Source organism: Rhincodon typus, chromosome 20 (assembly GCF_021869965.1).
Source record: "Rhincodon typus isolate 14 chromosome 20, sRhiTyp1.1, whole genome shotgun sequence".
In the NCBI taxonomy this organism is placed as follows: Eukaryota; Metazoa; Chordata; class Chondrichthyes; order Orectolobiformes; family Rhincodontidae; genus Rhincodon; species Rhincodon typus.
The window spans coordinates 25,848,389-25,865,291 of NC_063351.1; the positions used below are offsets into that span (position 1 = coordinate 25,848,389).

A 16,903-nucleotide genomic window follows, 5' to 3' on the forward strand; every position below is an offset into this window, starting at 1 on the left:
GCTTTCCTGCTCCTGTGACGCTGCTTGGCCTGCTGTGTTCATCCAGCTCTACACCTTGTTATCTCGGATTCTCCAGCATCTGCAGTTCCTACTATCTCTGAGTCTTAATGGTATTTGTTTTCCAGAATTCTTTTTCTACCAGCCAACAAATAATGTCCGGTTCATGATCTAGCCTTTTAATACAAATTCTGAGCTCTTTTATATGGCTGAGCAATTCAGCTTTTTCTAGGATTCAACCCTTTTAGTTTGCTTTTATGTTGTTTCCAGGAGAACTTCTAGATTTCTATCTTTCTTTGATTTGCAAACTGACCTTCTTGTGAAGAGATCAGTTTGTTCCCAATTGGCCAAGACATAGGTGCTGTAGCAGGGCACAGTCATCAATTTGTCTCAGTCTGTGTGCTGGTTGTCTTCTCCCTCCAGCTCCACTGTCTGTCGGGTACACTTTATTGTGTCTACCAGCCACAGAGCCTCTTGTTACACGTTTCCTGTTGGTTTGCTTCTAGGTCAAGGGGTGCATACACAAGTACTCCTTGTTATCTGAGACAAATGCATCAATTATAAAGAGATAAATTGTAAACACTTAACAGTCTCTTCAAACATTCAAGACAATTGCAGATGAGCTAGACAGTTTAAAGAAATTCAGTCTTTTTCTTACTATATTGATTTGGATCAAAACTTGGTACAAGATGTGCCGGGACCTATGGAGAGCCATCAAACTTCATGCTTACTTGAACACAGGGCCTGATGATTGTTTTGAGCGTCATTTTGCAAAATGTTCACAACAGCTGTGTTAAATTTTCAATCATCTGTCAGCCATCATTTGTGCTGTCCACCCCATGACTGCTCGTGGTCACTTTGCTCTCCATGAAACCAGTGAGCTGTCTCTGAGAATGTGACGTCAATGAGTGACACTGCGTGGCCAATAACAGATTAGCCACCAATATGCTTGCATGTAATGGTTTAAGAAAGTTTGCGTAGTGGCTATGTTGCTGCACCAATAAAGACCTGATTTAATAATTCCAGAGCATGAATTTAAATCCAACCATGGTACTTTGAGAATTTGAACCAATTTTCTTTTAAAATTGAGAATTAACAGCTGGCATTACACTGAAAACAACCAAGCAAGTCGACTGGTTCATTAATCTCCTTTAGGGATGGAAGCCTACTTTCCTTAATGGCTTGGGTTTTTAGTGACTCACATTGTACACAAAGGTCATTGGCTCTTAACTACCCTCTGGACGTTTATCACTGCCGCCTTCTCAGGGCAACTGGAAATGAATGATAAATGTGGTATTGCTTGTCATGTCTACATTGGTAATAAGAGTTGCTTAAGCTAAAATTCATTCGTTATTTCCAGGTGGACTGGAGGCCTGGGACTGCAAGGATCTGTGCTGGGTCCGCTGCTTTTTGTCATTTATATAAGCGATTTGGATGTGAATATCGGAGGAATGGTTAGTAAATTTGCAGGTTACACCAAAATTGGCAGTGTAGGACAGCGAACATGGTTACCTCAGAGCACAATGGGACTTCGATCAGATGGGGCAATGGGCCAAAGGGTGGCAAATGGAATTTAATTTAGATAAATGTTAGGTGTTGCATTCTGGTAATGCAAATAAGGGCAGGACTTGTACAGTTAATGATGGTGTCCTGGGAATGTTGCCAAACAAATAGACCTTGGGGTGCAGTTACATAGTTCCTTAAAAATGGTGTGCAGGTAGACAGGGTAGTGAAGAAGGCATTTGGTACACTTGCCTTCATTGGTCAGTGTGTTGAGTATAGGAGTTGTGATGTCATGTTGTGCCTGTACAGGACACTGATTAGGCCACTTTTGGAATATTGCATTCACTTCTGATCACCCTGCTATAGGCAAAATGTTATGGATTGAAAGGGTTCAGAAAAAATTTAGAAGCTTGCTGTCAGGGTTGGAGGGTTTGAGATATTGCGAGAGAATGAATAGGCTGGGGCTATTTTTCCTGGAACATTGGAGGCTGAGGGGTGACCTTTATAGAGGTTTGTAAAATTGAGGAGCATGGATAGGGTGAATAGACAAGGTCTTTTCCCTTGGGTGGGGGATTCCAAAACTAGATAGCATAAGTTTTAGGTGAGAGGGGAAAGATTTTAAAGGGACCTACGGGACACCTTTTTCAAGCAGAGGGTGGTGCATATATGGAATAAGCTGCCAGAGGAAGTGATGGAGACTGGTACAATTACAACATTTAAAAGGCATCTGGATGGGTACATGAGTAGGAAGGGTTTAGAGAGATATGGGCCAAAAGCTGACAAATGGGACTAGATTAATTTAGGATATCTGGCCAGCAGGGATGAGTTGGACTGAAGGGTCTGTTTCCATGCTGTATATCTCTATGACTCTATGAGTAGAAATTATGAAAAAAATTATTCCATTTTAGTACTGTTGCCACGTCTTACACACATGCAATATTCCAGCTGTCGTTTCAAGAAATATGAACTCATTTTTAATCCAAGATATGTCAATAATAAAAAGGTATTAAAGTAGAAATGAATTAATCTTTAAGCTGAATTGATGCTGCAGCTACTGAACATTGCAAGTTTAGTTAATGCAGATGTGTACTCAGTAAATGGCAAAATGCTTGTCAACATGCAGCAAAGTGAATCATGGTGTGCAATTATTCAATAGTTTCTCAGCAATGGTGTGCCATTGTTGTGATGTCCCCTCCGCAGAAACATTTGCAGAGACAAACATTCTTAATGGAGAAGGCGATTTGGGCAGAACTGGTGTGAATACAGGATTTGATCAAAGTGGCAGGATTTTCTTATTCTGTCGAGATCCATATTTATCTTCTATTCAGATTTTATTTTAAATTGCGTTTGTAGGTTCATGATTTGTTAAATCACTCAAGGAAATGAGCCCATTCAGATGCATGGACTCTGGGCTGGATTTTATCAAAAATAGACTAAGTGTCAATTTCAGGACATTTCACGGAGGGATTCTCTCTGTGAGCTCTGAGTTTTCCCAGGACATTGTCTACTGCTCACCGCATTATGTATGCCCCATGACTCTTTGGCACTGTGCTCGTGCTATCTTGTGCTCAACAATGGTGGAACTACGTGTCACTGGTGGAAACGTCCAGGATTTCTGCTGCAGCTCAACTCTACGCCAGGTCAAATGCTGCCAGCCAGGAACAGCCCTGTATCTACATATAGTGGATGAGAACCAAATAAAAAAAATCATTTAAGGGTCTGTAGGTGGCACAAGTGGCATTTTGTTGGAAATAAAATCACGCATTCATAAATGTATCGCTATTTTACATCATCATCTCTCTAACTGACTAATTGTAATTACAATTGCAAGAATAACGTGATTTAGTTGCTTATCCTTAGCGTCAAACCTTGTTAAAACCTTATCTGTGAGAGTGCTACTATTTCCCTAATGTCCAGCAGAGCACAGTGTCTTGTCATTGTTCAGGACAGAGTGTGATCCATTCTGTGGTCAGATGCAGGGAGTGATATGGTGATAATGATCCAGACTGTAAATATCCCAAGCAGCCAATTAACCAAGTCCAAGCTCCTGCACTGAGGTCAGAAAATTCCCAGTGACTTATTGAATTGGTACTCCTGACTGATGACAGTCTCTCTTGACCTGACTAAGGACCAGTCTCCTCAGACTTTGAGACATGGCCGTTTAATTGAAGCTTATTTAGTGTATTTGGCACAAAGGCTGCTGACGCATACTGTAGGTGTGACATTGACATAGCACAGTGGCATACAGCAACATGTCTAACTCTTGACTGATCGTTGCTGACAACCATGGCAAGCTACCTGGCTTTGTGTCTGTGATAAAAGACGAAGCAAAACAGAAATACTGTGACCCTGCAAATTGTGAATGAGGCAGACAGGTGTGAAAGACAAAGCAGAGATGTCGTGAGTGTCTGTGTTTAAGCAAAGTGAGTGGTCACTCAGAGAGCAAGGTAAGAACCTTGAGAAGCACCATGTTCCAATCTATGAGATGGGTATCATCCCTGCGTGCAAGTGGCCTGGTAGCAGCTTTTCATGATGAGGTGTTAGTGCAGTCCAAAGTACAATATTGAAGTGGAGAACTGTTTTGTAAGTGAGTCAGAGAAGTGTCATGACAATGTTCTGAGGCTGCTGTGTATCTGTTGCTGACCTCTGTGCATGAAAGGTGAGGGTGCCCGCTCCCATGGAGCGTGCCCTAAGACAATTGGAAATGAAAAGCAACTTGGAGGCCCAGAAGAGGAAACAGCAGGCTGGAACCACCAGCTATCCGCTCTGACTTTCATCTCTGCTGTATGGGAGAAGAACAAACGGCACAGAGATGAGGCAAGCAGATAATAATGAGATGTTAATGCATGCAAATAGATTTCTTGCCGTTTAAACCTTGAGTATAAAATTGGACTTTTTTTTTCTCAACATCGAGCGTCTCATTTTTCCAATCTTAGGATATTTTCGCAACTGATTTGACTTCGTCCATATCTTTCAAGGACTGGGAAAATTCAACCCTCTGCGTGCCATTCCTTCAGTTCCTGCTCATGTATTATGTTATGTATACCAATTTGCTGATTGCATCTGTGTGCTGGTTTAATGTGGGGCTGAGCTATTTTGCAGCCCATCTGTGCACCAATATGGGAAATCTTTAGTTGACTGTACTCCTACAATAGAGAATATAACTTCTATGGTCTACGTTTTTTTTTGCTAGACAATCATCGACAAATGTTCACTGCCAGTGCCTGTGTGCAATAGTTGATCAGTGGAATGGTTTTATTTGTGTTCGTTAATGATAGGGCGAAGTGCTATGATCACAGAATTGTTTTTGTTGTTTGATAGTTTTGATGAGTCGAAGTCCCAGGAGACTGTAATGTGTACATATGACAAACTGTTAAATGCAGTCATCTAATTAGAACAGTAGAAATTCCCAGCACATATTTGAGATTTATCTTGACAGGATCTGATGTAGCAAACATTGTGAATGCTTCTGTTGGAGGTTTATAAACTAAAATTCAGAAGTATTGACAAATTGAAAATAAATCACACTAATCTACTACCCAATCGTTCAGATTGTTTTCAACTGTAAGAGCTTAGGTTTAGGAGCCTTGGGCATGTTGAGGATATGTTTCTACTTTGTTGCTACGCAGTTGGACTTTTTTTTTAGGTAGGCTGCTCAGTTGTCATTCTCATTCAATATGTATGTTTACTTCATTCATAAATTACTGCAGTGCACCTCACGAGTTCCCCTTTCAACTGCAAAGATGTGCAAATGAACTGCGGCTTCTTCTCCAACTTTGAACATTAAATTTGTTCCATGTGAAATGGCCTGTTCATGGACCTGGGTGAGAACAGTTATCTGTTCTTTACGTGGTTACCGGATTTGAGTGTTCACCATCTTTTGGAACTCTAGCTAACTACTACAGAACCTCTTAGCTGCTGACTATTCTTCAAATTGCTATTATTATTGTCTTTTAAAGTAATAATACTTGGTCTATGCCAGTTATGCTTTGTGTTGCTTATTGTTACATCCTGCAGAAACCGCTACATTTTCTTCCATTCTAGTCATTGATTCATTTGGACTTGCTACTCTATGGGCATGCAGCTGTCAAACTGTAGCCCATTGTACGTAAGCAGAGTTTAATCTCAACAACAGAGAATCATACAAATTTCATCAGTGGCAGTACTCCAGGGGGGAATAAAAAACTAGACAAAGTCACCTACTATAGATCAAACATCAGTAGTAGTGACAGTGCCATTACTATTGGCAGTCTGGCTGAAATGGAAAGGGACATTTCAATTCAACAACACCCTAAGTATATTATTCAAAATAACAAATGATTGATAGTAATTTAAATTTTGCACATTCACATCTGTTCCTTTTTGACCGTATAAGACAGTTTCCAGTTTCAAAAGGATTGGTCTCTTCTCACATTATTGTAATTTTTTTGAGGAAATTGGAGCAGTCCTGTTTCTTAGTTAATTATTAATTTCTTAATTAATTCTGAAATTAATTACACTTCCATTCTTTTTGCAAATATTGATCTCAATATATACCCACTGGTTAGCCTATGTTTTTATTCAAAGTAAAAGCAGTGAACTTAAATGACACATTGATTTAAACACTTTGGCACTTTAATTGTTTTAATAACTGCATATTATAGCTTCATCTTCTTGAACAGTTAGTTACTAGTTTAATTTGCACTATCATGGTATAGGACCCTTAAAGCTAAGTTATTTGTTTCCAAAGCAATCTGTTTAATGCTGTTTCGGATCGTGCACTATCACAAATAGCATTCTTTAAGCATTATGTTAGATTATCTTTTGCAAACAGTGAAAGATTTATAAGTAAATGTAATAGCTTAACATCTTAATGGCATTCATGGTGACAGACATTTTTCTAATGAGTAAAGCATATTTAATAATACTCCGTTGGCATCAGCAGCAAATCAGAATTTCAGCCTTACCCAGTGATGTTAATAGCTTTGGGTGTTTTACTTTAACATAAATTGACAAGCAGGAAATACGACGGTCAATGCCAATGTGGTCAACTTATCATTTGATTTAACTTTTATGGTTTCTCTTAATTGTGCTTTGCAAGTACAAAGAAACTTTTTGTTAAGCAGTTCTCTTGCGTAGATCATATGTCTGATGATAACCAGCCTGTACATTGAGATGGAACTTGGCAAGTGTTGTCACACAAATAACACTGTCGGCACGTTTCAAGTATTTCAGTATTGGAGTATATTGGTTATTGTTAAGACTCCAAAATCTCTGCAGTTTATGCTGAACTGTGTTGAAGAGTTCTTAGTATCTGCTGTAGATATTTTTAATCAACCTGACAGGTTCTGATGCACTTCTAAAGCAGATGTGACTTGAACCCAGGGTTTCTAGCCCGGAGGTAGGGATGCAACAGTATCTCCACAAGAGTCCTTTTAGTATCTCCTGTACACTTAGCATGGGCATAAACCTGAATATCCCACGATCTATTGACCAACAGTGGCCTAAGAGGTAGGAATGTGTGAATCAGGGTTTCTGAGTTGTCATTGTCATCTAGCAATGAGAGATTGAGTTGGAAATACTCATTAATGGACAATGAATGACAAAATAACAACATCAACATATTTTCTAAACAGTTATAAACAAAATGTAAAATTGATTACTATTTTCAGAAAGCCAAATCTGTTGTTAAATGATTATTTGCAGTTACTTTCCAGTTTAAGTGTCATCTTTGCTTTGTGATTGTCTGCATAAACTTAGCTAGCCGGTGCATTGTTCACCATGGCCATTTTGTGCACACATAGAGTTAAATTCTGTCCCTTTTGTTTCCTTCCTGGAGTGTTTTGACCTCTGCTGTGCTCTTAATGCTGCAAATTCCAGATTACATTCTGGCAATTTTCCCTTGTGAGATGATGAGAGGATTTTCATCTTATAGTAATGATGTGGCACTGAATCTTCACTCAGTGTGATTTAGGTTTCTAGATTTAACTTTGCGTATAAAATAAATACATGATTATGTAACTAAACCAAAAGGGCACAGGAATATTTCCACTGTCAAGATTGAAAGAAGTCCTTTCAGTTCTAATTCTTTGCTTATTTAGTTTGAAATTTCTATTTTGTCAACATTCCCACTTGCATGCAGTTTGTTTCCAGCTGTATTCACTGGATTAGTATCTCGTCAAGCTGGATTTGAATTGTGCTGACAGTGAGGGATTTCCAGTTTTTTTTTCTCTCTGTGCCATTCCCCCTCCACCCTTTTGCCAGAAAGCACAGAAGCTGTCCACATTTAAATACATTTCCTAAATATTACAAAAATCCATTTAAATAATTTTGCAGCAAATTGTGGTGGTCCGATTAAAAAGGAGCAATGCAGAGTCTTGGAATGAGCTCGATTTGATGTCACAAAGAGCAAAGGCTTTACTGGTTTAATTTAGTGCTTAATCCGTGAGCCCTGCCATACCAGTTGCCCACAAAAGCAGTGTCCCAAGCAAGAAAGGATAAATGTATGGATTAAAGGAAGCTACCCTTTCCATCTGCAAGCAGGCACACAAAGAAGACCTTTCATTCAGTCGCTGTGAAATGAGAATTGATAACAAGGTGCGTTGTGTTTTGTTTCTACTGATGTTTCTGTGGATTAATAATTCAAGCAGTACTTTGTAATAGAAAACCTCCAGTTGCTTAGTTCTGTAGCCCCAGTGGGGCTCAGGTGAATCCAGTCTGCTTTGTTTCATGTTTTTGTAACCAGAGGTCCCGCCTCTTTAACTAAGCTGAAGTCGTTTTATTCCAATGCCTGTCCCTAGCAAGCATACAACTGTTGGTCGCTCTCAGAGCTGGGACTCTAGTGGATTTTGTGAAGACAACTGGGAACACAACAGTGTATGTGAATACGCAAGGCATCCTAGGAGAAGAAATTCATTAAACTACTACGGTGAAATTGTCTCTGACGACCCAGATAGCATCAGAGTGCACAGCAACAACTTGACAGGGGGAAATGAACATAACTACGAATGTTACATGCATTCAGACTTGGGGTTTGACCAAGTTTACCCCAATCGGTATGACCACAGACCTGTGAAGAAAAGTTCTGTGCCTGATTTCTCTCATTCTTACGAAAAACAGCCTGTTATGTCTGGACGCAGTTCAGTGCCTCCTCAGGATTACTACCCAGAGCCTGCTTTGGGCGTTAGGCCATCTGAAGAGGCACGTTTTTATAGGGAACATATGCTTAACAGATCACCGCAGAATTATGGGATGTCAGGAGGAAGAATGTCATGGGACCACTCACAAGGGAGGTCACCCCGTCCTGAGATAAATCGTATGTACCATGATCCTTCTGGTAAGCTGATTCTCGATGGACAGAAAACACGTAGTCGAGATCCTTCCCCTGCTAGGTATGGTGCTGAAACACCTCTCCCTCGTTACGGAACAGAGCCACCATCTCTCACTAATAAGCAGATGTACAGTGATTCCACAGGTGCCCGACAGGTCGCTCCAACATGTTTAGTTGTTGATTCTGCCACTGGATCTCGATGTGAGAACACTTTGGATAGAATGATGTCTCCTAGTGTATTAAATCACACTCCTAGACAAGGAATGGCAACTAGAATGATGTCTGATTTCAGCTTGCAGAGAGATAGTTTGGTGTCAAAGCCAGTTTATGATGGTTATGACAACACCATGATAGCCCGTGGCCACCTCCCTGGACAGGACAACAAGGCTGAATTTCTAACACTGTTGCGCTCAGAGGGGCTTTCTGAAAGCACAGTTGCTGCCTTACTGCAACAAGGTTTTGATTCAACAAGCTGCCTAGCTATGTTAGAAGAAAATGACATTAAGTCAGTGGCTCCAAATCTGGGTCAGGCCCGGTTGCTGTTACGGCTTGTCCAGAGTTGCAAAGCGGACATGCAGTTACGACAAGAGCTGCAAAATTCCAGTACTCGTACAAGAACACGTTCAAACAGCTTCAGCCACAGAAGTGAGCTAATGCGTAATGACTATGGAGTCCAACCAGGAATGCTCCCTACAATAGATAGTTCTGCTGTTCAGCAGCTACCAATGGCATTGCAACCAATGTCACCCAGGCTTGCTGAATTGACCCGCCGACCATCGAGTGCCCCATCTCAACATCTCCTGGAAACCGCAACCTATGGTTCATCTGGGCCTGGAAGATTAGGAAATCATTTTCCAAGCTTCTCGGGCTACAGCAATCCTGTTGGGCTGCAAAATCTGCGATCGGGGCCTACCTATAGTGCACAATCTGGAATAGCAATGAATACAGGACAGGTTACTCCAAATCCAGGTCCTAAAACTGCCTATTCTACTACTTACACTGTACCCATTGAACTAATGACAAGGGAGCGCAACCAAGCTCATTCTCCAGCACACAGCCCTCACAGTAGTCCTCAGATTCTCCGAAAGCCAGGAGCGCACATGGAATCTACGCTGGTACCTACAAGCTCAGCTTACAGGTTGCCGAATACTGCAAACCAGAAAGTGACCAGACGCACAGGACCACCAATTATTGTCTCCACAATGGCTTCACCTGAACCAAGTAATTCATTTTCTTTTATATATTTTAACTTTGTGTGATATGTATGCTTGAGGATCCTACGATATCTGCAATAGTTTTTCTTGTCCATTGTAAACAAAATCTAAACTTGTTTGCACTTTTTATAGACTTATGTTATTTTTGTTTTGATAGAAACTTTGTTGAAAAGTATTAATGTGTTGGAAATCTCTTTGTGGAGTGATATTCAAACTCTCGATCATTTGTATTGTTTTCTCTGTTATTTACTTGATCATAAATATTAAGCAAATCATGGTGGCCTTACATCGGTTACTTTTCTGTTAATACAGTTGTTTGTATCCTGGTGGCTAGAAAGGGATTTTGTATCAATCTCTAGTCACAATATTATTGTATCGTACAGTTGAGTCTCTGGAGGAATCAGCAATTATCATAATTACAAGGGGGTTTTCTGTATAATGTAGATTAATATTGTATAAGACAACCCTAACCTACCTAAAGACTGAACTCTACATTTGGTACCTGTCACTATTTACGGTAGGGTGATGGTGGAATACCAATTGTCTCACTAGCATTCCCGTATTTTGTTATCATGAGGTTTTCACTTTTAGTTACATAACCTTACGCTGCAGTACAGTGGAATGTCATAAAATAATTTAAAAGCAGTATTAGAAGCCAGCTGTTCAATGTATCTAACATAAAGTCACAATTTGGAAAAGTCTTTTATGTGAGAGAATTGAAAGTTATGCTATAAGTGATAGATTTGAATAAGATGCAGTAGAGTCATAGAGATGTACAGCACAGAAAAAGACCCTTCAGTCCAACTCGTCCGTGCTGACCAGATATCCTAAATAAATCCAGTCCCATTTGCCAGCATTTGGTCCATATCCCTCTAAACCCTTTCTATTCATATACCCATCCAGATGCCTTTTAAATGTTGTAATTATACTAGCCTCCACCACTTGCTCTGGCAGCTCATTCCATACACGCACCACCCTTTGCACAAATGTTGCCCCTTACGTCCCTTTTAAATCTTTCCCCTCTTGCTTTAAACCTATCGCCTGTAGTTTTGGACTCCCCCACCCCAGGGAAAAGACCTTGTCTATTCACCCTATCCATGCCCCTCATGATCTTACAAACCTCTATAAGGTCACCCCTCAGCTTCCGACGCTGCATGGAAAATAGCCCCAGCTTATTCGGCCTCTCCCTATAGCTCAAACCCTGCAAACCTGGCAACGTAGAAAAGATATATTGTGGAAAGTAATGAAAGAGGCATCTAGCAGAAAAGTAACTTGTCTCTCTCAGCTCTTTCATGTATTGGTTGGTGTAATCACGTTAAATTCCTGCCAGACCTTTTCTTAATCTGGGGTTAATAATATAGTAAAACATCATAGGCAGGAACTTAACTTCAAAGTGTTATGTAGTGAATTTGAAATACTTTATGGAGAAACCTAATCTGCGTAAAAGTGGCAATTCCAGTATTTTGTTTGCAGTCATTTGGAAGCCATCTTCAACAGATGTTGAAGGACAACAAATTTATATTATTTCAGGGTAGCATGTTAAATGAGTAAAAATGCATGTACCACTTCAGGGTGTTGATTGTAGATGAGCTGATTGAAGTGTAAGACACCCTGGTATAATGCAGGCAGAGCCCATTTTATGTATTTTGTTGTCCAGAAATTTACCAATGAACAGGAAGTCAGTCACCTCTGAAAGAGCTGCAATTTTGAAGGTAGCAGAGAACCAGCCATTGTTGATGATGTGCTGAAGAGGTGATTGGTTATCGTTCTGTCCGGAGTTGTGGCTTTCTCCCTCTGGCGCCCTCCCATCAGCACTCAGACAATCGGACATTTTGATCGGGAAATCATATCAAATATAATTGTGAACACTTTATGGTACTGCATATAGCAGATACTGGCAATATGTGGGGCACATTCTTCTATTTTATACCAAGATAACATTGCAGGTTTCGGAACTTCAGATTACTTTTAATATTCTAGTTAGTTCTATACAAATGTTTATCAAAATAATCATTAACATAGTTGAGTGTATTTCCAGACAAACCCTTATGGTATTTTACAAGGCTATGAAATACACGGTTTTTTATGTTACTTCCTTAATACAGCTTCCTGTTCAGCAAGTGCAGATTACATCTGAATAACTATGAAGTGACAGAATTGCAATGTATAATCCTTTCATGTGAACTGACAGTTGGTCATGATACTGACAGTTGCCCCAAACCCAGAACTTTTATCATTTACATCATTACGGAATTTATTGTAATGGAAATGTTTTACTGGGAGACCAGATCTGATTTCAAGGATGTAATTAAAGGATATTTAATGATCCTTTCTTCATTTTAATAAACCCAATTTCAACTATATTGAACGTTATAATAAAGCAGTGACAGTGGTTAACAGTAGTTTCAAATAACTGGAGAGTTTTCATCAAAACGCTAACCCATAGTGTAAAATGCACCTAACAGTTGAGGACTAAATAGGATGGCAGTCAGGAAATATACCTGCTAAATGCTAGATCTCTAATGTTCTTACATAGGATTGAGGGGCATGAAGAATTATGATATATATTGGGAGTGTCAACGTGCAGTACTATAATGCAGAGGTCCAGCCCAGTACACATGCCCAGAAAGATTGTATTGATACGGGGAATGCATTACGTACAAATAGAATTCCTTCTGATATTCTGGGTTGATTGGCCAACATTTTGCACTACGTGTTGCATTAGAATTGAAATTTTTACAACTATCAGTTTGCCAAGCTAAAACTTGATGCTGGTTCTGTTTTAATGTTGGGACGTGTATATAAGTGTCAGAAAAACTCTCCAGACAGCATTGCATCCAATTTAAAAAAGAACTAACACTTGCCAAGAATCATTCAGTGAATACATCCATGCTTATCTATCTGAGGGCTGAAGCATAGTAGTGAACCAATTAGATTGCTCTCATCACATTAATTCCTTGCAATAAATTATCTTCAGTGTGTCCTGGTAATGAGAAAGAATTGTTATTTTGAGATGTATTCTGTCATTTGATAATGAAGTTCTAAATATACATCATTGTAAATTCAAACCATAACTTTGAATGGGATGTAGAAAAGTTTGTGTAAACCGTTCCTCTAGTCATTAATAACACTCTTCCGTAATTTGGCATTGAGAAGGGGCAGCACGGTGGTTCAGTGGTTAGCACTGCTGCTTCACAGTGCCAGGGACCCGGATTTGATTCCCGCCTCGGGCGATTGTGCAAACTTCACGCAGACATTCTCCCCATGTCTGCATGGGTTTCCTCCGGGTGCTTCAGTTTCCTCTGATAGTCCAAAGATGTGCAGCTTAGGTGGATTGGCCATGCTAAATAGCCCATAGTGTTCAGGGATGTGTAAGTTAGGTGGATTGGCCATGGGAAATGCAGGGTTCTAGTGTTAGGGTGGGATGCTGTTCGGAGAGTCAGTGTGGCATTGTTGAGCCGAATGGCCGGTTTCTACACTGTAGCAATTGTATGATCTATGTGCAGGTTAGGTGGATTGGCCATGCTAAATTGCCCATAGTTTCCAGGGATGTGTAAGTTAGGTGGATTAGCCGTGGGAAATGTAGGGTTGCAGGGATAGGGTAGAGAGTGAGTCTGGTTGAGATGCTGTTCAAAGGGTCAGTGTCAACTCAATGGGCTGAATGGCCTGCTTCCACGCTCTATGGATGCTATGATTCTATTCTATGAGAAGTCAAGAATGTTCAGAATTAAATCAGTTTTGTGTAAGTTTGGTGACTTATGTTGATGATGAGGTGTGGGGCAGTGTGGATTAATAGAGTACATGAAAACAGTGCAAAGAGGGAGAGAGCTAAAAGAAATAGGCAAAGGGATGTGAGGGAAGGCAAATGAACGTAAGGAGGGTGTTTGCTTTATGAAATTATTAAACTCTGTGTTGCGTCCTGAAGCCTGTAAGGTACCTAGTTGGAACATGTTGTTATAAGTAGTTGCTGTATGGTTTAAGTACAGTTTGTTTCTAATGCAGTGATAGGTCTCTGTCCTTAAAATGTAAGTTACCTTGAAATTAACCTCCATTGCCTAAGTGCTCATATCAGAGAACTTTGTCTAATAGATGGGGTTCTCTTCTCCAATCAGCAGGATTGAGAATGAGTATTTAATATGCCTTATGGACGGCTGCTTTCATCTTATCACTAGTTTAAAGTCCAAAGATCTGTTGAGCCTTTGGAACAGTCTTCTAGAATCCAATTTTAGCAGAACTCATGATCTCTTAAGTAACTTGGGAAATCTTTTGAAATGCTCATAAAACTGTCAAAATAAATATCTATTCAAACGTGCTTTGAAGAAGAGAATTAAGCCTGTTAAATGCTCATAAGTCCGTCACAACAATTAAAGAAAATTCAAAAAGCCACTTCAGAGATGCACATCTCTCATAGCAGCTTGTAAAAGTGCCTGTTATTCAAGGCACCCTTCACAGCTGTGTGAACAGTCTCTACAGAGCTGATACATGATTAGGGCTTGAAGCTCACTCAAATATTCATAGTAGGATTCCTTCCCAAAACCGTACATACATTGGCTCAGAACTGAATACTTTTAAACCTTTGAAGCAGGCTGAAAAGATGGCCATTATACCCAATGGTGTAGATGGTTGTGGGTGAGTTGGGGTGGGGGGTCGGGGGGATCGGGTGTACGATTGGGGATGTCAACTGGACTTTGGGAGAATGACCCAGTTTTATAAATTACTGCAAACAGCTGAGGCAGACGTCCTAGCCTGCAACCATTTTCATACACTGGCTCCATTCCTGCCTCAGGCCTGCTTCCATAGGTGGCGGCACCCATTTCAACTCATCCCCACTACTTCACAGTGGAAAAAGCATATGTGGCACTACCAGGCAGGAGATTGGGTGCAAGGCTGGGGAACAGCATTACTCATGACTCCTGCCACAAGGTTAAAAATCTGTATCGTAATCTGTGGGTTGTGGATCTGAGTCCCCTAGCTGTTGCACGATTTTGAGTCTTTAGTTTTCAATGGGCTATATTGTCTCCTTCTGTACCATCGCTATATGGGTTTCTTGAGGCTTTTGGATCCAAAGAGGAAAATAAGTCAAATGAAAAAGATAAAGAAGAAGGGCTATGAAATTGACTGTGGAAGCTGAGCAGAAATAATTATCTCTGAAAGATAGAAGGTTACTTTTAAAGAGCAGCTTTGGCAGAACATGCACGTTTTAAATAGTTTGTCCTTTTTTTTTAATGTTTATAAGATAACTTTCCAACCCATCTTCCAGTTTGATGTGATGTGGTAGGAAGAATCCGTTTGAGGGTTACTTCCTTTTGTAATCTGTAAATCCACTCAGTACTTATCTCAGTGTAGGTCAAACACTCCATTTGTGTTTAAAAGCTAACGTGCATTACATGATATGTGAAGACCATACACTTCTAAGCATTCATTACTGCTGACAACTGGTTCTCTTTATTCATAAAAATGGACTTTGTTGATGATTCTGTTACTGTTTGATCTTTGAACAGTGTATGAAGAGTTTTCAGGAGTCTCTTACCATTGATCGCTATATGATTTATTTAATCAAATAATGGTCAAAAGAATTAGCTTTGGCGAAGATGGCAGGTCACAACTCGCCTATACCGATCTGATAACTTTGACAAGAGGCCTGGCCCATTTTAAGGGCAGTGTCTCACAAACATTCAGTCAGTGGACTGCAAATGGACATATTGTGTCCTGAAGTTATAGTGTCTGGAGGCCTGGCTGTGACAGGTAAGTCACCGAATTGAGTTTTAAGTGCCAGTTTACCCATTGCTGAAATGTTTGTACTGAAGTTAACACCAACACTTCTTTCAAAACGAAAATCTCCCTCTGTTTGCCTTAAAATCCTCCTTGTTACCTGGAGGCTTAACTTACTTAGAATGTGAACCTTCCTTTAGACTGTGAAGCTAAATCCATGGATGTCCATGGCAAATTACTCGTGCCTCAATTGAAGACAGTCGTGTCTCCTCACTGTCAGAGTTCATTGTCGTGTGTCGGTAGCTCATTTACTTTTATAGTGAATTCTCCATATTCTAATTCCCGAGCTGCTTTCTTTAGTATTTGACTCCTCTGAGTTCCAAATGTTCCCATGAGTTTGCATCATTCAAATGATTCAGCCTTGGGATCTTAATCAAATTATAAATCACACTGGTTGCTAGTGACCACCAGCACACAAACCCTTTGTGTGTGGTAGGAAATTACCTGCTGCACATTGTACTATTGATGGAGACAGTTGACTTATCTGAAGGGTGGAGATTTAAAGAGTCAAAACATTTTAGAGAAATTATCTGAAACCTTTTCATTATGTGATTTATGGAGGTCCATACTATAATAAGCTATAAAGAGTTTCCTAGGAAGGTCAAGCCTTTGTTTTAAGGGTGTTTTCTCTGAGCTTCCTGCTGAATCAAAGAAGTGATTGAGCTCATAGCTCTAGTTAAGAGAGAGACTTCATACTGTAATGAAGATTTTGCTCGGATTTTTGATCTTATTTCCAGGTTGTTTCAAAGTTCCACTTTTGCCTCCTCTCCCTACCATCTCCTGTTGATCTGTTCATTTATAGCTTGATAGAATGATCCTTTCCTTTCACTTGACACCAGATTTTAGTATCTATGCACATTGTCTTGTCCTCTTATCACAGCAGTTAGAAGCAAGAAATTCCCAGTCACAAACAACTTCATGAGGAACTCCAGAAAAATACAGTAATTATTACTGCCCCCAAGACCTTAGGAAGAAACACAGGAACAGGAGCAGGCCATTCAGACCACCAAGCCCATTCCACTAGTCAACTACTAAATAAAAACCGAAAGAACTGTGAATGCTGTAAATCAGGAACAAAAACAAAGTTGTTGGAAAAGCTCAGCAGGTC

The 16,903-nt window shown here is 40.0% G+C and overlaps 1 protein-coding gene across 6 annotated transcripts in view; it reads left to right on the forward strand.

Moving 5' to 3' along the window:
- Positions 1-16,903, forward strand: part of LOC109934160 (C-terminal-binding protein 2) — a 271,333-nt gene that overhangs the window by 140,028 nt on the left and 114,402 nt on the right. For 2 of the 6 annotated variants that reach the window (XM_020532977.2, XM_048608968.1), the window contains exon 1: positions 8,266-10,030. The exons of 3 other annotated variants lie outside the window; for them this stretch is intronic. In XM_020532977.2, coding sequence (XP_020388566.2) covers positions 8,266-10,030 — 1,765 coding nt within the window. Of the gene's footprint in view, positions 1-8,265; positions 10,031-16,903 lie in introns of those variants that run through there. One more of the 6 variants, XM_048608969.1, reaches the window with a different exon arrangement.